This window comes from Protopterus annectens, chromosome 3.part0, assembly GCF_019279795.1.
Source record: "Protopterus annectens isolate FY-2018-M chromosome 3.part0, PAN1.0, whole genome shotgun sequence".
NCBI classification, from domain to species: Eukaryota; Metazoa; Chordata; order Ceratodontiformes; family Protopteridae; genus Protopterus; species Protopterus annectens.
Genome location: NC_056731.1, coordinates 248,046,264 through 248,071,091, shown reverse-complemented (window position 1 = coordinate 248,071,091; position 24,828 = coordinate 248,046,264). Strand labels below are relative to the sequence as shown.

The 24,828-nt window shown below is 40.9% G+C and overlaps 1 protein-coding gene across 1 annotated transcript in view; it reads right to left on the bottom strand.

The window, feature by feature from the left end:
* Positions 1–24,828, bottom strand: part of ULK4 (unc-51 like kinase 4) — a 4,087,308-nt gene that overhangs the window by 3,365,491 nt on the left and 696,989 nt on the right. The window contains exon 12 of the mRNA XM_044064733.1: positions 15,497–15,596. Coding sequence (XP_043920668.1) covers positions 15,497–15,596 — 100 coding nt within the window. The remainder of the gene's footprint in view (positions 1–15,496; positions 15,597–24,828) is intronic.

The following is a 24,828-nucleotide window of genomic DNA, read 5'->3' as shown; positions in this document are numbered from 1 at the left end:
AGTGTGTAGGTCTGAAAACACCCTCAGAAGCCGATGCCTGCTCAGTGGCTCCAGACCCATCTGAGGGAATAGTTTCCGAGAGTCCAATACCTTGAGTATCCAGAGGCCTAGTTGGCTCCACGTGGGAGTCGGAAGCGGCCTGTGGCTCTGAGGTAGCGGGCGTCAGGGGCTGCGAAAGCGCCTCACTGAGAACCAGCGAACCGGCGACTGGCCTAGCGGGAGCCTCATCGGTTTTGGACCTCGGATGCCTTTCCTTTTCCTTGCGCTTTTTATAAACTCCGGTCATCGGCTGTTCCAACGGCATTATATTATTAAACCTTCGGCCAAAGAAATGAAAGGCAAAATCGTACCGACGCTTAATACTGCATTGGTTAAATCTAACACAAAACTGACAGCTAGCAACGTCGTGAGATCAGGGCCTAGGCAAGGAATGCAGTAAGAATGAAAATCCCTATGAGGTATTTGCTTTCCACAAGAAATACAATTGTTAACTTTTTCTGACATCGGTCTGGAGCAAGAAAAAAGTTTCCCCAATGGGATACTTAGCTTTAATGAAGACTTCGGATCTGAAATTCGATTTTGAAAATCTCAGGAGTCGGCCGACCGGCACTTGCAAACTGCTTTTGCTTCAGGCACCGCGCGGTAAGAAAGACTAAAGAAAATGGCGTCGGCTGCATCATTTATACTCCCGGTGCACTGACGTCAGGGAAGAGGTGACAGCAACCGACGCCGGACCAAGACTTTGGAATTCAGGCTGACTGCAGGTAGCCTGCCAGCAGGATAACCCAAGAGTAATGACTGCAACAGTGAAACACGATGAACATCTTCCTGTTTTAGGGATTTATTTTTAGTCTCTTCTTCTTCTAACCTTCGCATAACTAAATCTTCCATAAATATTTTCATTTGCGCCTTTTCTTGGTTCGCCATTCCTCTACTTTACAAATGTTCATAACAGTTCTGAAATATCTCTCATACCTCTACAGGATCTCTGGTTATTTTTATTGTCACTGTTTCACTAAGTTTGGTTCTCCTGCTCCCTACTAATAAATCCATGCTATCACAAATCTACCATTGCTGCACTTTTTCCTTTTCTTTTTCCACTGGGACCCCTCTCACAATCAGTATTATTAGTACCCCTTTCTTGTGTCTCCAATATTATGCTGAATGTCAACTTTTCTTTTGTCAAATTGAAATGTTTATTACTATCTAAAACACTGTGATTTGCAGCCTACACTCCCTAATATAATTCAATACCCTTTGCTTTTTGTCTGTACTTTTATGGTCATTTACATTCCATATTAAAATTAACTAAGCAGCTCTTCTGATAAAAAAAAATCCTCACACATATTACACAAGACTTTTCTTTTGAAAATATGCTTCCATCTTGTAACTTATATGCATGCACTAATTAATGGTAGGCTAATTTTGTATGTAGTTTCTTCTTATCGGAATTTGAACTCATGTCATGGTTTCCTGGATTTTTCCAACAATAAAATACTCAAGAGACAAAAACTAAATACATTTGAAAAATTAACTCACAATAAACACAGGAAACCAAATTCCCTTTCCGAAAAGGAAGTCTACTCCACCAAATAGGAGCAGTTTCCCAAACTGATGGTTGTACCCAAAGGATTTACCTATTCCAAAGTTAAGGCTAACCATGCTAATGAGCATGTTAGAGCCAGTGCTCTCATTTACAAAGATTGTTATCTGTTCTTATCTTAGCTCTGTTCCACTCACAGATATGAAAAACAACTTGCAAGCTTTTAGTAAGCAATTAACTTTTAACCTTAAGAAAAATACACTTGATAATGTTAAATAAAAATAAATTGTATACTTTTATATTTAACGTGTTAAAAGTACTAAGGCTGAAGGGAAGGTGACGATCTGTATAGCGATTCACTTCCCACAGTTTCAAACATCATTTCTTGCTTTATATTTTATTTTCATCAAAATGCTTAACTTTATCCCTTTGAAAGTTAATTACATTGTACCTTGCATGTTTCATTCAGAACAAACTTCAGATCTGTCATGGCTAATTATCTGCTCTTGCAGGTAGATCATCTTCAGGCAAAATCAGGTGATAATAGGAAATCCAAGCAAGTTACTTTGCAAATACAAGGAAGCACTACCATGCTTCAGGTTTTTCACTATTTTCTCTCTCTCTCTCTTTTTTTTATAATCTTATTGCTAAAAAAAGTTTATAGTCTAAATGAAGAAAATTAATTTAGAATAAACCTTTATAAAAATTGATACAATTATTCTTTTAATTTAATATACAATATAATCAATATACATTTACATCCCCACCACATAAAGATCACAATGTTATTGTAATTTTAACTAACTTCTTTCTAGCCCTTCGTATTCTGTTACAGTGTAAAGGCTAGATATGTTATAAATAAGAAACAGTACTTAAAAATAGCCCCTTTGAAGCAGACCATCAGGTATCAATGATAGCTCTCCTTGATCAGATACTAGGAGTTACTCCTGACTCCCTAAAAGCTAACCTGAAACCCTTCCATTGCTTGAAAGGAAACTGAGGAAAATGCACTCTTTGAGTAAACTATTAACTTTTAACTATAAGAAAAAAAATACACCACATTCAAGACAGTAGGGCTTTTTTATTTATATGCCCTGCCAATTTCCCTCCCGCATCTCCTGATGTGCATCAATGAAAGACTAGGAATGTCTGTTGGTCTGTACCTCCAGTATTTTGTAAGCATGGGATGTATACCTCATATCACCTACTGGGCTGTCATTCAAACTTAGGACCCCTCCCCAGGGACAGGTGAGAGAAAGATTAATTTCTTATTTTAATACCAGTAGCAAGTACAGCAGCCACTGATACAACTATCTCCACTTCTCACATGTAAAATACCCCTGACTGTATACTTTACAAAATAACACACACTTTACATGAGAAAATTTGTACATAAACATTAACAAGAAAATCACTGTTTTACTTACAGTAACTTCTTTAGTATATTCAGCATCATTTTAAATATTAATGAAAAACTGGAGATATGGTTTACAGTTGTCCCATCAATTTAGAAGTCAACACACTTCCATTCCTCTTCAGTCATTTATTCTTGCAGCATCACAGTTCAAATAACTAGTCTACATTTAGTGGGATAGATGCTGTGACGACCGTGCCCTGGCCCCAACAATCAAGGAGCCTCAATCCTCACCACTAACACCAGGGAGGTCGTCTCATAGAAGAGGAAAGGATAACTAACACACACAGTAAAGTACAATTTCCCTTAAGTGCACACACAAATCACAGTCAGTCTGGGGCTGGTTGCTCCCTTGCTCACCAGGTCCCCAATAAGACTCCCCACTGGCACAGCTATAGGGTCCAGGTCTCAGCCTAACTGGGCAAGCTAAAACCTCCAGTACCCTCTCTGTCCAACCAGTGCTTCGTGTCCCTGCCAAGTAGCTGACACAACACACACACACACTTTGAGATAAGTATTTATACAACTTCACAGACACTCCTGGGAAAGGCTGACACAGATTCTCCAACTGTGCCCCTTTACCCAGACTATATGGTAGTAATTACTGCCACCACTCAGTTAATACTATCAGCTACTAAAATGCCCTTAAAAGGGTGTCCAATTATTACTGTGCAATATTAATATCCAATGGTAGTATGACTAACAGTCAAGGCTTACTTTAAAGTGGCCTATTACAATAACTTCTATAAATATGCAATGTTCTCTACAGCTTATCTCTACACAAATCAGCCACAGGTAGAATAAACATATTTAATAATAAATAATTAAAACACAAGACAAAACTACTATACCACAGAGATATCTAAGAGTTCAGAGATCACACAGAAACTTACAATAATACAGTAGGACAGGTCTGAATTCAAAGAAAAATACCTAATTAATCTTTACTAGCTTTAACTATTCTTACAACAAATCACAGCACAAGGCAGAGTGCTGGTAAGTTGGATATCCGAGATCAAAATGCTTCCAAGTCTCTTGTGAGAAATGTATTTTAAACATTACTAACAAACATGTTTGCTGGGTCCCTCCCCAAATTACATCATTTTTGACACTTAGGCTTTCCCAGGCAAACAAACTGCATTATTTAGCAATCTAACACCTGCACAGAAACTTACAACAATAGAAGACATTTCACATGTATATTCTAATAGAAACTAGAGCAATAAAGCACCTTCCACATCTAAATTCTGGTCATAAGCTTTAGCCTTAAAACAATGGGCATAAAACCTTCATCCAGCCACCCTGGAGCTGAATTCTAATATGAAAGGGTCACAACATGCTTCACTGGGCCAGTAGAGTGCAATGTTGTCACATATTTTGCTGTTACACACTTCACAGTGTTCTTTTACATTCAAGAAAACATGCCTGTATTTTACATTTATTTACAAATGCCAGAATTATATATCAAATTCTATTTAACTAGGCTGGCAGCCTTCACCCATCTCTCCCCAATCGTTGCATCTCTTCCCTCCAGGAGGACTCAAGCAAAATGTTTCAAGTGCCCCTTGAGAAACGTCGCTTGAGAGTGTCAAGTCTATCTGGGTGTACCTCACCCCATTCCCTGTCTTGAAAGCCCATCTGCATTGGTATTGCTAATCCCACTGCGGTGCTGCACTGACATATCATATGCTTGCAACCCCAGACTCCATCTTAGCAACTTGGCATTTTGCTGACTGGCTCTGTTTAACCATGTTAGAGGGTTGTGATCTGTCATCACAGTGAATTTTATTCCACACAGATAAGGCTGAAGATTTTGTAGTGCCCACACTATGGCTAGACATTCCTTTTCTACCGCTGCATAGCATTCCTTCCTGGGTTGGAGCCTATGACTGAGATAAACTACTGGGTGCTCTTCTCCCTCTGAAGAAATCTGGCTATGTATAGCTCCCACCCCATAGTTTGAACTATACACCTGCACAACCAAGTCTTTGCTGTAGTCTGGACTGGCTAACACATGGGGTCCTCCCAAAGCTTCCTTAAGCTTCTGAAATGCCTGCTCACATGCTGGGGTCCACGCTACCTTATCTGACCTGTTCTTCCTTGTCAGGTCTGTGAGGGGAGCAGCTATGGTACTTTAATTGGGAACAAACTTTCTGTAGAAACCTGCTGTCCCTAATATTGCCCTCACCTGTTTTTTGGTAACAGGTGCAGGCCATGCCTGAATAGCTGAATAGCTTCCACTTTGGCATATTCTGGCTTTATCTTACAACTCCCCACTCTATGTCCTAGGTAGGAGACCTCTGCCAAACCCACCTGACATTTGCTCGGCTTAATGGTCAACCCTGCCAAATGTCGTCTGCCCAGCACCTCCCTGACATGCTGAAGGTGCTCTTGCCAGGAATGGCTGTAGAGAGCAAGATCATCCATGTAAGCAAGGGTAAACCCTCCTGCTAAGATATGATCTACCAGCCTCTGGAAAGTCGCTGGGACATTCTTCATCCCAAACGGCATGTTTGTGAACTCATACATGCCAAAAGGAGTCACAAAAGCTGACTTCTCTCTAGCACTGGGAGTCAAGGGCAACTGCCAGTAACCCTTGGTAAGATCAATGGTAGTAAGATACTTAGCCCCACCCAGCTGCTCCAGGGCTTCATCTGTCCTAGGCATGGGGTAAGCATCTGATTCTGTGTGACTATTTAATTTCCTGTAATCCACACAGAACCTGGCGCTGCCATCCTTCTTTGGCTCCAACACAACTGGTGAGGCCCAGGGACTGCTGGGACTCTTGAATCACCCCTAGTTCCAAGATCTCCTGTACCTCTTCCCTCAGAGTCTGTTTGACTCTCTCAAGCACCCTATAAGGGGCCTGCCTGATAGGCCTTTGGGGTCCTGTATCCACCTGGTGCTGCACTAGGTGGGTGCTCCCTGGTTTCCCAGTGAACATGCCCCCAAACTCCTGCAACACTGCTCGGATTTCTCGAACCGGGGTAGGAGATAGCTGCTGGGACATTGCTACCCCTTTGACCAAGGTGTCAGCCCGAGCCTCACTGAGGAGATCGGTCATCAGATCTCCCTCAGATTCCTCCTGCAATCCACTGCAAATGCTCAGCACATGGGCCTCCCTACCATGGTAAGGTTTCATCATCTTAACATGGTACAATTTGTCCCCTGCCATCTGCCTAGCACTTCCACCATGTAGTTAACATCACTTACATTTCTTACCACCTTGCAGGGTTCCCTCCCAAGCTGATTGCAACTTGTTGTGTCTGATGGGAATGTAAACCATCACCTGCTTCTCTACAGCATACTCTCGAGCTCGAGCACTCCTGTCATACCACACCTTTTTCTGTTGTTGGGCTTCTGCCAGTTTCTCCTGGGCCAGGCCCATGAGTTCCCTGAGCCTTGTCCTGAGGTTCAGGACACATGCCACAACAGACTCCTTGTGAGACTCACACTCACCTTCCAACTCATCTTGAATTAAATCTACAGGTCCCCTCACCCTATGCCCATACAGCAACTCAAAGCGTGAAAAACCTGTGGATTCCTGGGGAACCTCTCTGTAAGATGGGGCAAATATTTGTCCCATTCCCACTTAAACTGATCTGCAAATGCCCGTAACATGGACTTGATTGTAGAGTTTAACCTCTCATCAAGACCATTAGTCTGGGGATGGTAGGGGGTGGTCTTTATGTGCTTCATCCCACAGGACTTCCACAGGCAAGCCAGCAGGTCTGACATAAAATTGGCACCCCTGTCAGACAGTATTTCCTTTGGGAAACCTACCCTGCTGAAAATCTCTAACAAAACAATTGCCACCTTCTCTGCCTCAATGGAGGACAAAGCCACTGCCTCAGGGTATCGTGTAGCATAATCCACTACCACTAGGGTATACTTTTTCCCTGCGGAACTTGGGGTACTCAGAGGACCAGCAATATCCATACCTACCCTCTGAAATGGCTCCTCAATCATAAGCAAAGGCATCAAAGGAGCTCTCACCTCATCTCCTGCCTTGCCTACCTTTTGGCACTGCTCACAGGTCCTGCAGTACCCTGTCACATCTCTGGAAATTCCAGGTCAATAGACGTTTTGCATAATACACCTCTTTGTATGTTTTATACCCATATGACCTACAAAGGGAATATCATGGGCTATGGCTAGAAGCACCAGACGGTAAGCTCTAGGCACTACCAACTGCTGTACTCTCTCACCTTCTAGCCCTCCCTCAGGGGTCCACTCTCTGTACAATACCCCTTTGTTCCAGTATACAGATTCCCCCTTCCCTTGAGGATCAGGTGCCTCCCTAGCTACCTGCCTCAGGCCTTGCAATGTAGGGTCTGAGAGCTGAGCCTGTCTCAAGTCTCTCCTTGTAACCTTTCCCAGCTCCCCTTCCTCAGGAAGTCTGGCATCCTCCGACAGCGATGCCTCACTGTCAGCCTGGGTACTACTACTCACCTCTACCTTTGCAATTACCCTGTCCAAGGGAACATCAGTACCCTCAAGCAGCTGTGGCTCACATTCAGTCTCTCTGCTACAGCGTAGCTCACTCCCTGAAGTAACCACCTCAGCAGTCCTGGCTGCAAGTATGCAGTCTGTCTGGGTCTCCCCCAGGCTACCAGACCTACATGCTTGTCTCCTAGCCTGACTGTGTTTAACTGCATAAGTACATGGTACTGCCTCATCTGAATCCTTCCCTCACAGGACATCTGCAGGATGGTAGTTCCAGACCCCTGTTGTCTCAAGACAACCTACTGTTGACATTTTGTCTTTCCCACTTACTGGCTCCCTCACTTTTGGTTCCCCACCTTGCCTCTGTGGACATCTGTATGCCACAAGGCCCCACTGGTTGCATTCAAAACATTTAACCCTAGCTCCTGGACTTGTACCTGGACTAGTGGCTTCCCCTGCTACTGGCGGATTCTGTTGGGGTAGTCTGTGCTGCCCACCATGGGTTCCTTTAGTCCCATGAGCAGTACTGGGGGCCCCCTTCCTGTGCTGGGTTGCCCTGCTGGCCAGATATAGGTCTCCCTTCTTCTCCAACTCCTCTGAAGTAGCACACTGTCTTTAAGCTAACCAGATCCTCATGTCCTCAAGCACAGTGCTAAGGGCTTGTTCCCTTACCAAAAGGTCTGCCAGCCCTTCAAAAGTGGTAACCTGACATCCACTCACCCAGCTATGAAAATAAGTGCTCAGTTCAGCAACATATTCACATACATTTTCATCTGCCTTGCGTTTATGCTCATGAAACATTTTCCTATACATTGCAGGTGTTAGCATAAAACATTCTAATAAATGTCTTTTTACAGCAGTATAATCAAAACAGTCAGTGTCATGCATTTTTGCTAAAGAAGTTACAGCTTTACCATGGAGTAAGGGGGTCAGGAACTGTACCCAGACCCTTTGGTCAACTTCATACTGTTTACATACCCGTTCAAACATATGAATGAAACTATCAAAATTATCCCTCTCTTTAAACTGTGGAAGAAATTTACTGACCTTTTGTGCTTCTGGGGTCCGGTTACTCCCTTCCCCATTACCTCCATGACTCTGGCGAAGAGTCAGCATTTCTCTCTCATGCCTCCTCTGCCATTCATTTTCCTCAGCTTGTAGACTCCTCGTTTTCTTGGCTGCTTCTAGTTCCATACGCCTGGCCTCCAACTCAAGTCTCTCTAGCTCCAGCTGGATTTTTAAGTCCACTGCAGAAAGGTTGAGCTGTCCATTCTCAGAGGATATTGCATCTCCACTGTCAGTCTGATCGTCCTCCAGGCTGCTGTTTTCTGATGCAGCTGTAACCAAGGCTGCAATCAGGTCTGCTTTAGTCAGGTTTTGATGCACCAGTCTCCTAGCCTGGTAAATCTTCACCAGCTGGCTCCTTGTCAGCTTTCCATACTCTTCTGCTGACATGCTGCCTGCTCACCCTGACTAACACTAAGCTAACAAAAGAAATAAAACAATTGTGATCTGAACTCTGAGTATACACTGAGTGGCTGTTTTAGAGTACAAAACACTTTTAGAGATCAATGTACATAAGCTACAGGAATTCGCTCTATCCACACCACTACAAGCCAATTAGTATGTGAAGTAGATCCCATCACTGCCAAACACTTGTGACGACCATGCCCTGGCCCAGCAATCAAGGAGCCTCAATCCACACCACTAACACCAGGGAGGTTATCTCATATAAGAGAAAAGGATAACTAATGCACACAATAAAGTACAATTTCCCTTAAGTACACACAGAGATCACAGTCAGTCTGGGGCTGGTTGCTCCCTTGCTCTCCAGGTCCCCAATAAGACTACCCACTGGCACAGCTATAGGGTCCAGATCTTAGCCTAGCTGGCAAGCTAACCTCCAGTACCCTCTCTGTTCAACCAGTGCTTCGTGACCCTGCCCAGGTAGATGACACAACACACACACTTTGAGAAGAGGTTATACAACCACACAGACTCTCCTGGGAAAAAAGGCTAGCACATGTTCTCCAGCTGTGCCCCTTTACCCAGGTTATACAGTAGTAATTACTGCCACCACCAGCTAATAAATATCAGCTACGAAAAGGCCCTTAAAATTATTAATTAAAATTAAAATTATTACTGTGCAATATTAATATCCAATGGTAGTATGACTAACAGTCAAGGCTTACTTTTGAGTGGCCTATTACAATAACCTCCATAAATATGCAATGTACTCTAGAGCTTATCTCTACACAAATCAGCCACAGGTAGACGGTCTTAAAAATAATAAATAATTAAAACACAAGACAAAACTACTATACCACAGAGATATCTAAGAGTTCAGAGATCACACAGAAACTTAAAATAATACAGTAGGACAGGTCTGATTTCAAAGAAAAATACCTAATTAATTTTTACTAGCTTTAACTATTCCTACAAGAAATCACAATGCTAAAACTTACATGTGAGCACAAGGCAGAGTGCTGGTAAGCTGGATATCCAAGATCAAAATGCTTCCAAGTCTCTTGTGAGAAATAGTATTTAAACATTACGAACAAACATGTTTGCTGGGTCCTCCCCAAATTACATAATTTTTGACACTTAAATTGCTAAATAATTTTGCCAGGGAAAACCTAACACCTGCACAAAAACTTACAACAATAGAAGACATTTCACATGTATATTCTAACAGAAACTAGAGCAATAAAGCACCTTCCACATCTAAATTCTGGTCATAAACTTTAGCCTTAAAACAATGGGCATGAAACCTTCATCCAGCTGCCCTGGATCCGAATTGTAATATGAAAGGGTCACAACATGCTTCACTGGGCCAGTAGAGTGCAATGTTGTTCCATATTTTGCAGTTCCACATTTTACAGTGCTCTTTTACATTCAAGAAAACATACCTGTATTTTACATTTATTTACAAATGCCAGAATTATATATCAAATTATATTTAACTAGGCTGGCAGCCTATGCCCATCTCTCCCCAATCGTCACAAATGCGTTACATTCTTTTACAGTTATTGCCTAACTTCATTTTGTTACTGATCTTCCTGATCATCCTGATTTCCCAGCACAGTCCTGTGTGTTGAGTATAATGTATTTCTCATTCTTCTTTGGCTCCTGTGATTTTTTTTCTGTCACTCCAACATTTACCTTTCAAACAACAGGAAAAGTTTCACTAGCATTGTCTCTCTGCAGACTTTCTTACTGTTAGAAGACTGAAAAGCACCATCTCCTTCAGCTTAGTGGCACACTCTTGTTGGCTATTTTTTGTTTATTTCCTCTACAGCCCAATCCGCATACAAAGATATCTTTAATCCTCTAAGAAAAAATATTCATAAAACAGCCAGATATATTAATTTAAATCTCATGTCTGCCTCTCAACGTCTTGTGATTTCAGGTATAAACTTTCTTCTCTTCCTTTCTGTCTAGTGTACAGCAAACAATCATTTTCCACAAACACTCTGGAGTCTCAAATTTTTATACTCAGCTGCTTTCTGATGGTCAGATTTTGAGCATATACATGATATGTCCTGTAAATTCTGTTGTGGAACACCAATCCAGTTGCTTACTTCTATATTCATAAAATTAATACGTATGATCCTTCATGTCTCACTGGTCTTCTAACTCTATTTCATAGATTCATAGGGCTATACTAGCACACCAGTCTGCAGACTATTACAAGACAAGACAACAGTTAGAGGTCAGAATCAAACCCTGTACCTTGTATCTGTGATGTAAAGAAATTAACCAATATGCCAAGCCCTCCCCCATTTCTTCTTGAGAAGTCTCATTTTCTGTCTGCCTTTCCTTTATTTCTGCCTCTGAATTTTGCAGTTTTATCAACTATCTAAATTGCTACTTAAAGCTTCTATTCATACTGTTTCTTTCATTTTATGTTTCATATTCATCCAGTGTCTCACCTATTTTTAGTACCTCTGAGTACATTTTCCTCTAATCAACTAGAAGCAATTTCTTATATTACAGTTGCAATTTGAACTATGCTTGTTCTGAAATGCTGCGAGTTTCATAGCCAGAGCTTTTTCTTTGTCTTTTCTACTTGATTTTCCCTTATTTTTCCAAATGTTTTCTTTGCTGTCATTCAGACAGTGTAACTACTAGTCAGGAACCAAATTTTGCCCAAATCAACAACTTTTCCTGGCTTTTTAAAAACATTTTTTGGTTTTTACACTGGAAGAGCTCTAACCAATACATTACACAGTCAGCCACCATCCTGGAAGTCTCTCATTCACCTGCAGTTTTTTGTACCCATATGAATAGTACTGCTATAATTCAATGAATCTGTTTATTATCCAAGTACTTAATTTACACTGTTTTTTTTTAATTTCTCCAAGTCCTTTGGGTTTCTAATACCATGATGGGAATGGACTCCATTCCTAAGTCAAAGTATGATTAAAGTTTGTGAAATTAGTATTGCTTCACTCTATGATGCTAGCCAAAAGTGCTCTTCACAGCACCCTCAATGTGCCCAGAATATACACCTTCTGCAATACATACAGAGTCTATTTTTCGCTCCCTTCATATTGCAATTCCTGTTTGTACTAGACTAACTTACCTTTAATATCTCTAAAAACTGCCTAAAATTTCTATAAATATTAAATGATCACATAACTTGCATAAATTCTTAACCGTTTTATATTATCACTAATTTGTTATAATTATTTAAACTGCAGATTTTTGTTTTATTTTTGAAGATTATTACAAAATATTTTAAGAACAATAATGTTACAATTTGGAGCTTTTCTGCCTGGGTTTCTGCTAAAAATGGGCTTCTAGCTAGTTGTACTCTCATGGTAATCAAATGTCAACAAATAAATAAATAAATTCTCAAATACTTATGCAGTCCCTCCTGCTCAAGTTCCTTTACATCACATTCCTGTCCCAGACTAATATTTTCTTGGACCACAGCTTTCGTGCTTTAAATGCTGCTTTCGCACATTTATCAAGACAAAATGAAATTCTTATATCATCTGAGAAAGTTTTGTCCACTTCCAGTTGTGCTTTCAGCTCCTCATGTATTGAAATGTACGGTTTTAAATCACCCACAAAAAGATGAGAAATCCTTACACTTTACTGATGTCTGGGAACCAAATTGTAACCATGACCTAATTTGTTAAGAAGACAGGTTTAATGTGGAATATCCCCCCTTGAAATGTTATCCCTGGGATAAAAAAAATGTCCGTTACCAAGGCTTAGCTGCAAAGTGGCTTGCCACTGTTTCACAGTCACTGTAATGTAATCAATCAATGCACAGTATTTCCTATACATCTATAAGCACTCAATTATCCAAGAATGTGGAATGCTGTCAAATGTTTTTCATAATCTATCCATGCCATGTTTAGATTATTCCCCATTATGACTTTATTTAACAAATGATCCTTTGTTCGTTTGACTTTACTTTTGTTTTATTGCCAAAACTTTGTTTTCTTTTAAATGACTGGAAACTCTGTCAGCATCAGTTCCAGTATATAGTTTATACACTGTCGGAAGGCAACTTATTGGTCTACAGTTTTTAGGACAGCTTGCAGGTTCAATCTTAAGAAGGAGTATAGGTTTTCATGTTACTAACCAGGTTGGTGTGTGTTTGGGGTGTGCATAAAAGTACTTCTTACTCAGAGTTAAAATCTTTGTGTAACGACGTTAACACCTTTAGCTGGAAATTAGGTACTGCATCTGGGCCTGGGGTCTTCCAGTTAGGAGATTTTCTTAATTTTGTTTCATTTTCTATGGCCATTACTTCATCCCATTTCATATCCTGTACATTTGAACTTCTTACTGTTTCTTTTACTTCTATCCATTTAGCATCTTTGTTATGTTCCACTGGTCATCATAGATATTTCTTCAGAATGTGTCTTCTACTTCTTTTTTTGGTGGCGTTTCTATTCCTTTTGCTTTGTTTCTCAATGCTCTATAAAACTTTTTTGGATCATCAATGAATTGCTTATTTTATACTTTTCCTTTATATTTATCTGCATATTTTCTAAGTTTTTCTGTCTGGGCTGATATCTTTAGTTTATTATTTGCAACAGCGCATGACAGATCCTGGTGTGTTCTAATACTGCACATTACTTTTATCACATCTATCTTTCTAAGTATTTCTGCTAATCTGTTCCTTCTTCTATACTCGTGAGTGACACTTCTCATCTTAATTGCTTTATAGTTTTTATCTATTTAATACTTCCGTGATGGCATTTGATTTATTCCCTTCATTTCCCTTATTGTCTTGTATTTTTATAGTAAGACTTTATCTGTTATTAATTTTGATGTACAATAATATATCCTGTTTACTTCTGTTATACCATATGAATTTCTGTTAATAGTCATGATTACTTTGTTCATATTTTTATCACACTTCTAACATTTTGGGTCTTATTGACTTTCTTTTATCTATTTCTTTCATCAATCTTAATATGTCTATCCATCTTTATTAAATCAAGCAACTCTTCTCTTAGAGCTTTTTCTTCTAAACTGAGGGCACTTTCTTTAGTCTCCATTTCCTTGTCAGCATTCCACAGAAAGTTCCAGAACATCTGAATGTGACATATTGTGTTCAGCTGCATCCCCCATCATCTGTTGTTCATTCATATAGGAACTCATTGGCCTGTCACTCCACAACATTGAATGCAGAGTTGCCACCATTTCCTGTTCCTTTCCCTGCACTCCAACTGAACTTTTGTAATGTCTTCTTACAAGTCTCCAAAGTATCTTCATGTGGCAACTAATCAGGTGCTTCCCATTCCACCTGTTTCTCCTTAATTTTGGGATACACTGTTCCATCATGCTGCAATGTTACCAGAATTGGATTTTCTACACTAAACACTTCACTTTGCAGGTATGCATAATTCAGTTTCTAGTTCTTTAATTTCTCCATTACTAATTCTCTCTTCTACTTCTAACCTTTGTTTTCTTGAAGGCTGGGCATCGGGCTGGCAACTCGGCACCATAAAAATCCACTGCCAATCATTAGCGGACTGCAGTTCTGCTGTGGCGACCCGTAACCAGGAAAAGCCGGAAGACAAAATTCCATGTAAAATGCAGTCTATACATCAGTGTCATCTTGGTAAGATTTTGTAAATCAGGGTACACCAGTTCCAGGAGTGCTACTCACCTTTGCTTGCTGATTTTATCATCTTTCCATATGGACCCCTATGTATTGTTATGTAGGTAATCAATTGCAGTTTTATATTGTGCTTTGTTTTTTTAAATTATACTGTTTTTGTTGCAATGGTATATACTTTATGCATCTTAACACAGCTCCATCTGAATTTGAGATAAGCCTACTACATGGTAATACTATTATTCTTCACTGACTCTATTTATTGATTAGTATACTTAGGTTACACTACTATGTATGCACTATATGGACACATTAATATTCTTTTCCAAATGCATTTTACTTGAGTAATGGAGCTTTTGACTCAGAACTCCACTGAAAATGGGTTAAACCTGAATGGATCATCCTAGCTAAAAAAATGAAAAGACAGAAAAAGTAAAAAATGAAAGCAATCAAATCTCTCTGCCTAGAGAGATATCAAGAAGAAAGTCAACCAGTTATATACCCCTTAAGCCCCAGTGCTCAAATGCGACCTTTGCGAGGGCACAGGATGAGACCAAATGTGACCCATGTGTTTCCTGTGACCATTACTTCCCATGTGCTGCTGCTTCTTATTTTACGTCATTCTTCTAGTCCTGCTCTGCTTCAGTACATAAACACTGACTGTTAGTAGTGCACTGATTAAGTGTGATGTCCTCCTTAACAGTATGTCTATATTTGGTTTATAACAGTGTCTGCTACAGTAAGCACTCAAATGAATCTCAGTAATGAATCTGTGCAACATTTCAGCCACAACAGTCATCCTAAAAAGAAAAGATAAAAGATAAGGCTGGGAGAAATACGAACATCAGTAACATTCCAATACACAGCACTTAATGGCCTCAGACTCTAGTGAAGTGGATACATATAACACTAGGAGTAAGCAGATCAACTAATGGGGCAAGACATCCTATACATGCCCTATAATTTCCAGTTATTTTACAAGAACCATTAAAAACATTTATCTCACCTTTGGTAAAGTTGAAAACTGCAATGCAGAATTATGTGGTGGCTCATTAATATTGCTGTTAAGTCCTATAGCAGCACTACTTCTGTGAACGGGACGAGAGCTGTAATAAAACATGCATACACAAGTATGAAATAAGCAGTAATGCACTAATGACAAAAGTAAGTATGAGCAAAATGTAAGGCTGAAAAGAAATGACTGCACATAACATTTACTCACACCTAAACTGTGCTGTTCAAAACAATTCCAGATCATCATACCTCTCAAAATATAAACATCAGGAATCTTATCGCAGGTATTCAAAATAATAGTACAAAGTAACACTTTCTTATATTACACAGTAAAAAGTTTACATATACTAGAACATGTGCATTTAATGTCAAGCATTTGTGTATGGGTTTGGTAACTAAACTGTATATTTATTTATATCAACAAACTGTCCTTTGACCACCACATATCCTGAGCCAACAATGAACTGTCCTTTGATCCCAATTATAAGGAGGGCCTTTTTCATCACACAGCTTATATCTAAAGGTACTCCATCATCCAGGTCCCAGGATATAATCATTCACTTCACTCAGCACTCATTAGGCTAATCACATAGTACAATGCCCTTTTCAGTTCCTCAGTAATGAAATCAAAGGCCTAAAAATATGTGGCTGGACTCACAGCCTTGTTCTTCTGCTACATGTATACACAGCTTCAATGGGCCCTGTCCTGTCAGATCTATTACACATTTTTAAGTCCAGTGGTGGCATAACACCCACTCAAGGGATTTCAATCTCTTCTGCACCTAAACTATGGGACTCCATTCCTGTCTCAATCCGGGATGTCCAAAATTACTCAGACTTTAGTCAACAGCTCAAGGAAGACCTCTTCACCTAAGCAAAGTGCAGCTGCATTCACTCAGGTCAAATTACAAGAACCGCAGGTTCTATCACACACATCTTTATCCCTACTTCATCCCTCATTATCTCATCTTGTCACCCCTCTACTTACTGCTTCTCATTCATCCTGCTTCCCTCTTCTCTTTGCATATCTTTCACACTTCTCCTTTCTACTCCTCTCTTCTCTACATCCCTTTCCTCTACATGCCTCTCTCACCTTTTGTCTGTCTTCTCCCCATTGTATCCTTTCTTGCAACTATTCTCACTTGCTTGCCTCTTCTAATGTCTTCATGCCTCTCTATATAATGATATGCCTCTAGCCCTGAAGCATAAGCCATGTTAGTTTATTATGGCTACATCTTATCCATAAAGCTCTGCTAAACGTAATTCCATTTTTCCATCCATGTTTTAACATTGTTAACTGTTTCTTCACCTAGCTGCGGTGGTGGTGCTGTGGTAGCATTGTCGCCTCACAGTAAGACGTTGTCCTGTTCGATTCTCAGCTAAAGCGTCTTCTGTGCAGAGACATGTGTGAATGGGGGTACTTTTGTTGAAGGCTATGCATCAGGGCTGGCAACTTGTACGTAAAAATCTACTGCCAATCATTAGCGGACCCGAGTTCCACTGTGGCGACCCCTAACCGAGAAAAGCCGAAAGATACAACTATTTCTTCACCTAAATGATGCAGCATATTTTCGCATCTGTGTGTGTGTGTGTGTGTGTGTGTGTGTGTGCGTGTCTACACACACACACACACACACACACATTATATATATATATATATATATATATATATACACACACATATATATATATATATATATATATGGTTCTACTTTGTTTTAGCAAAGTTTCAAAGCTTCAAAACCCATACGGCTGAGACCATATGATTGAAGTTTTGAAACTTCAAAACTACAATAAAAACAGTAACAGAACACAAAACAGGTTACCTTCACATTTTTGCAGGGGGGCAAGCCCACCTGCAGCCCCCCCACACCCCCTGCTTAGATATACCAACTCCAAGATCACACACTACAGCAAGGAAAACAGTAAATCTCCTGTTTTGCACTGTACGGCAATCTCAATGTAAAGTATTCAAAGTTTTAAAACTTCGATCATATGGTCTCGGCCATATGGGTTTTGAAGTTTTAAAACTTCGATAAAACAAAGTAGACCCATATATGCATGTATATATAGTTAACATATCCTTGTATCTGTAAATATGTTTTGTTCATGTCACGGCTGAGACCATATGATTGAAGTTTTGAAACTTCAAAGCTACAATAAAAACAGTAACAGAACGCAAAACAGGTTACCTTCACATTTTTGCAGGGGGGCAAGCCCACCTGCAGCCCCTCCACACCCCCTGCTTAGATATACCAACTCCAAGATCACACACTACAGCAAGGAAAACAGTAAATCTCCTGTTTTGCACTGTACGGCGATCTCAATGTAAAGTATTCAAAGTTTCAAAACTTCGATCATATGGTCTCAGCCATATGGGTTTTGAAGTTTTGAAACTTCGATAAAACAAAGTAGACCCATATATGTATGTATATATAGTTAGCATATCCTTGTATCTGTAAATATGTTTTGTTCATTTCTTCTGTTACCCTATTCACCCAGGTTGTGCCTGCTATTGGCCCATTGAGATCAGTGCACTACCCTGGTAAACAAATATAAATAAATAAATAAAATAAATAGAACATCTAGAAATAAAGTTTCTTATATTTCTGCACAACAGCAGTAGACAAAGGAAAACGGCAAGGGATTCGAAGGAAGATGGATAAACCTGCCAAAGAGTCCTGCTCTGTACCAACCCCTGGCTCCTCATTAGCCCAGAAGTTCTGGATGTGCTCATATTTGTGCTGGAAAGGCAGACATCAATATCAGTACCATTATACTAAAGGGAACTGAGAATAATGTGTCAGCAAAAAAAAGTCTGTAAAGATAAAATAAGAAACAAACAAAGCTGATCTGGATGACGGTTGGGTAATAATACCATACAAGGCAAGAAGATGGGAAAGCTGCAAGTAGTGATGCTGAAGGGGAGTGTGGATATTACAGATGTTGCTGAAACATGACCAATGACACCAGACCATGAGACAGCCTGGTATCACAGTACAGGTTGTTCAGGAACAATAGAAGGTTGCGTATTGGTGTAACAATCTGCAAAAATGATGGTATCTAATGCAAGGTCAGAAGGGAAGAGGAACACCATTTCATGAAAGAAGTGAGGAAGTAAGGAGTTTCACAAGCTAGGTTAATCACCACAGTAATTGAAGAAGACAAGAGGGTGACTGATGGTGGATCAGTGCAATTTATCAGCCACCATCTGCAAAGGAGGAGGATAGCAGATTGAAAAGAAAAGAATGGACAGGGTAAGAAGAGGATGGTTACATCAGTAGAAATCTGAGATTTTGCTTCAAGCAGACAGATATATTATGAACTCCACAGGAGTGGGTGAGAGGTGAACAATGTGGGATTCAGACAGACAATGTGGGACCATACCAGAAAGAATAGAAATTTGGTCTTAACCAAGGCAGAGGAGATCAAATATTTCAAACTGAAGGTATTATTAGTCAAAACTGATAATGTTAGTGGCTGGTTTCTAGGTTAAGAAAACAAAAATAACAGTGTGGAATTTTAAAGGCCTAGACTATGATGAGCTGGCAGAAAATAAAATGAGCTAGGGCTCTAAAGGCAAATAAAGTGAATGAGCAAGTTATGCAAATGCATCAGTGTGCAGTACTCAAGGCTACGGATTAAAGTCTGAGGAAGAGGGGAAAAAAGCACAAGGCCAGTGTGGTTACACAGGAAATGTGACATTAGAAATGAGGTCAAAAGACAAGACATACGAGAGGTGTAAGGAGAATGTGGAGAGGTAGAAGAAGACAGTAAATGAAGGTTAACAGAAGGATAACAAAGGAGATGATGGCAGCAAAGGCACAAGTTGGAGTGAAGCCATCAGAAAGGTTCAGGAAGGGGAAAAAAGGCTTTTATTAGATACAACAGAAATGTGTAAGGAAGGGTCAGAGACAGCCAGGATAAGCAAGAATGGGAGGAAATTCAAGGAAGAGGTAGAAAAAGCAGTAGCAGTGAATAAATACCTCAGTCTCAGTTTTCATGAAGAAAATGGTGATGAAGATGCCATGCTGAGGGGGAGGTAGTGCAGATTGTAGACGGCACTTGACAGATAACAGGATAAAGAAATGACTGATTATCTGCAGGGAGGATAAGAGATATGGATCAGATAGGATTGCCTTACAAGACTGTCAGAAATCTCACCAGATCACTTGATAGGGGAGGGGTGGTGCTGGAGAAATCCATGGAACAACAGGCCTGTAGGTTAACAGCTGTGGGAGGGTAAGTCATCGACAGAATTTTGAGAAAAGCCTGGTTGTTTCTGCACTCATTGATCAATTGATTTAACACTGATTTAACATTTCTTAAGCTACTGAAGATCTGCTCAGTGTTTCCAGCTCCTGGTGCCTTTGTTCTTGCTGATTTAACATTTCTTAACCAGGTAGGTAGAATGGTCTGAGGACCCTTTTTAACCATGAAGAGCCAAATAGGCATATATAAAGTACAGAAAAATATAGTTCAAATAATCGAAGTACAGCATTGTGCAGATACTTACAGCTGCAAATAACAGTAGCAATCACATATAATTCAAAGAAAGTTAAACAACAGTTATATGATTCAAGTTTTTGTAATAGTAAATAAACCAAATAAAGCAAGTTTGTACAGCAGCAAGTATACAGATGATGACAGCAATCTCTGGGATAACAGCTAACATGAATTCATGAGTAGAAGGACAGGTCAGTCAGATTTAATCCAGTTTTACCAATGAGTGAAAGAAAAACATGGCAGAGAATTACCAACAGACATACTCTATATGGGTTTCACAGAGAGTGATGAACTGCAAATAGTTGCTTGGAAAACTGCAGGGGATGTCAGTATGACTGAGACTTAGGAAACAGATTGTTTGCTTGCTACTTAGCAGAAGAGTAGGACACACAAGGTTGAGATGGAAAGAATATCAAGAATATGGAAAGCAACTACTGGAATACCACAAGAGTTGAGCATGTGTGAAGAAATATTCAGTGTATGTAATGCAGTACAGTAAAAAAAACACTTTGCTGATGAACAAAGAAAGATACAGTAGTAAAAAATGAACAGTCTAAGGAAAGACTTGGAAATACACAGAAATTTGGTAACTGAGGTTCTATGACTAACCCAAAATTTGATGATGCAAAATTCTGACCTTGGGCTACAAAAAATGTGGAAAAGATGCCAAGAGAGCAGAGGAAAGATCTGCAGTACTGATCATACCAAGACTGGACTAAAAGCAGCACAGTGACAGTGCAGTGGCAGCAACAAACAAAATACTGTGATGTACCCTCAGGGGTCTCTTCTGAGCCCTGGGCAGGCCACACCCTGAGTATGGTGCAAGGTTTTGCAAGCCACACAAGAGGAGGAACATCAAGCTGCTTAAAAGAGTCCAAAGGAAAGCCAGCAGAGCATAGATCCTGACACAGTATAATTTCAAGTGACATAAAAGTAAATGTAAAATAAGAGTGACACTGAAATAGACAAGTCATATTCAAGCATCAAGGAGACTGAAAGCTGATACATAAAAAGTCAGAACTATGCAATGCCAAAACCAGAAGGCAATCAATCACTATGAAGTCTTCCAGGAATGATGCTATCTCCTAAAATTTGTACTGAAACTGTTTCAGATAACAGTGCTGTAAGACTGCTTTCAGCGAAAGATGTAGCTCTAAAATGAATATAGGAACAAAATTTTGAAATCCTTGAGAAACTAGTTACAGATGCACCATTGTTAAAATACAATGATCTGTATAATCCAGCTGTCTTGCAAGTACATATCACCCACAGGATTTAGGAACTGTGATAGTTACAACAGAACAGATCAGCTGTTTATGCATCAATAGCATTCAGAGATGCACAAAGCAGCTATATCCAGACAGACTGGGAACTAGTAGCCACTGTGCAAGGATGCAAGCAACTCTAAGAATATGCCTATAGTACAGAAATTCTGGGTGAAACAGACCCCAAACCTTTCCAAATCATATTCAGAAAGTACACACAAAAGACAACTCCATAACTGCAGACTGTTACAAATACTGAAGTATGATCTGAAAGTGAAACACCAACTGGTCAAGAAACTACATACAACAGATATGTTGAGAAAAGCATATTCACCAGAGAACATGAAGAATTTTTAAAAGAAATAGAGATTACTTGGGAAATTCTGCAGTTAACAATGACTGAAGAAAAAGTAAAAGATACTGACACTGACTTAAAAATGCTAATATTCAGAAATAAAAATAAGAAAATATTCTAAATCCACTGTGTTGTTCCTTCAAACCAACACTTTATTATACACAGACTGAGCGCTTTCATCTGTTTGCATTCACCGAGCTCGATACTGTCAGCTGCAGGTTGTAAATCAGAACATTTTGCTATATTTGTTGAATGTAAGTTAAAACCTGTTTATAAAAACAAACCCCCGGATTTTCTATACCTTGCACGGGGTGCAAGATCGGTGCAGGAGCTCTAGCAGGCAATATGTCTGCCGTGCGATCCAGGAACAGCCTGCAGGGGCGTGCACGAGCGCTACTGCACTAATCCTGCACGGACTAAGCCTCTGTATGCAAATCACCCCAACTGCAAGAGAAATCTATGCAAATGAGGTGATTTTGCAATCCAGGAAGCTTGCAACCGACCGTGCAGGACTAGTGCAATCTGCAGAAATGTACTCCGTTAGTAACCAAGTACATTTCTGCAAAATCCAAAACAGAGATGTGACAGCTCCAAATAAAGGCTCCATATCATGTAGTAACCATGCCAATGGCCAAGTATAAAGCCACTGGCATTGCAAACAGTGAAAAAATACAAAACTCAACTTTTAATGTTTTTAGCTGATCTCGGCTGTTTAAGCGAAGGGCAGCGGCACGCAATCGGGATTGGGGGAAAATAACAAAAGAAGCCTAAATTAAGCACCTCAACTAAAATCACAATTCTACCATGCAAGTCAATGGCAGGCAGAAGACTACATGGCCAGTGAGTAGTGGTTGCTAAGGGGGGAGGCACAGTGTGAGACATGTAACTATGCATTAGCAGGCAATTCTATGAAAATGAGAGGAATGATAGTGAATCCCAGTTTTCCCCAGCATGCTAGTCAGGTCCCAAGAGTGCAAGAGAAGGAATAGCTTGGTGCAAGCCTATTAGTTAGGTGACATCATGAGGGGGTGTCAGGCATACTGTAAGCGGATTGGAGCCCTGTGGTTCGGGTTTGTTCCTAGCTTAGCACAGCTAAGCTAGGGGGTGTGTCTAAACCTGCCTGGCACTCTTTACATTGCCTGAGCGAGTGTGCGCACCTCGCACTGGGTTTTAAAGGCCGAAAAAAACCCGTTAAACCAGGAAATAGCAGCAATGTGCACAATCGTGCACTCTGTTTGCGGGACGCACCCCCGGGCTTAGACAGGAAGGCAATGGGAAGGGAAAACAGCAGTAGGAAGGTAATCAAGGAGAACCAGCATAGCTGGCAGATGAAATGTATCAGAATCAGCCAATTATACAGGCAGCAGACCAGCCCAGCCCAGAACACTACTATAAACTATGCAAACAACTTCCCCTCTGGTTTTTCCCACACACTACACCACCGGTGTAAACAAGTGGGGAACGTTTAACACTCACAACAGCAAAATGATAGGGGCTACAATAGCTATCATACAACAACTTGAGGAAGAGGCTGAGGGTGGTGAGGATGTGAATGCTGTCAACCAACCCACAGTGAGGAGACAGAGAAGAGTGTACAGACCCAGGGTAACTTACCAGGGGCTACATGAGCTGGAGATAGTGGAGAGCTACAGGGTGGACAAGGACCTCCTACAGCAAATTGTTGAGCTGAGCTGGCCACATCTGACAAACAGAACTAACAGAGGGGAACCCATCCCAGTGGATACCAAGGTATGTGTAGGCCTACAAATACTAACTACAGGTACCTTCCAAAGGCCAACTGGGGATATTATGGGGATTTCACAGGCATCAGCATCCAGGGTATTCCACCAGTTCCTGGATGCCATGTCAGCACATGTCGGTGAGCAAGTATGTTTCCCCAACACCCGTGAGGCACTGGCCAGCAATATGCAACTGTTCCACCAAAAAGCAGAATACACTGAGGTAGTGGGTGCTATAGACTGCACGCGCATATGCATCAAAGCACCACCCGGTGAGTGAGGTAGGGTCTACATCAACCGCAAGGGCTTTACCACCATCAACTGCCAGGTCCTGTGCGATGTCCAGGGCATAATAATAAATGTGTGTGCTGGCCGCCCTGTAAGGTATCATGATTCCCACATCTGGCATCTGACACAGCTGTACCAGAGGGATGCTGGATACGCACTGGAGCCATGGCTGATGACACCCATCAGAAATGCACACACACCCGAACAAGAACTCTATAATGAGGCACACGCACAGACCAGAATCATAGTACAGCATGTGTTTGGGATGCTAAAGTCATGGTTCCGTTGGAGCTTTGTAGTGCTCACCAGCTACATGTACCCAAATTGTCCTTGTATGTGCCATACTACACAATATGATCCTGCGGAAACAGCTGCAGTAGGAACAGGACGGGGCAGGGCCACACAGCCCTCCACCATTGCCAAGGCCTGCACAGGCACAGAGTGACTCGAAGGAGGAACAACTTGAGCCTGCCCCAGTAGGCAGAAGGAGGAGTGCCCGGTATGCCCTGGCCTTGGCAAAGAGGCAACGCATAGCACATACACAGACATAGGAGGGACCCAGGGAATAACACCTCTCTCTGACTCTCACATACAGTAAAAGGGATGCCAAACATTACACTACCTGTGCTTACCCATGTGTAGGGAGTGCACTATGTGCATCCGACATAGGCAGTCCTGCAGCACCACCCTCAATACTGGGACCCCCACAAGGTAAGTGACTCACCCATGCCAGTCAGTGGGGTTCATGTACCCAACAATAGTCACAGCCAGCAGGACAGGTGCAGATAAACACAAACAAAGGCTGTGCTATGGCCTCTGAATGAGGCCTATGGGTAAACTCTCCCTCAGGCCTACACAGACAGACTACAGCAGGTCAAGCAGTGGGATGTCAGTTCTGAAGGGTACAAAATCAGAAATTAATATGTAGGTAAATAAAAGTGAAGAGTCAGCATGATAGGTAAGACTACAGAATGAAATGGAGTACCCGACATACCAGTACAGTCATAGCAAATGTGTACAAGTGTCAGGTGTGCCCCCCATCCTACGTAGTAATGTAATAACAGTCAGGTGTGCCTCACCTCAATCCTGTGTAGAAATGTAGAAACAGTCAGGTGTACTCCCCCAATCCTGTGTAGAAATGCAGAAATAGTCAGATGTGTCCCCCATCCTA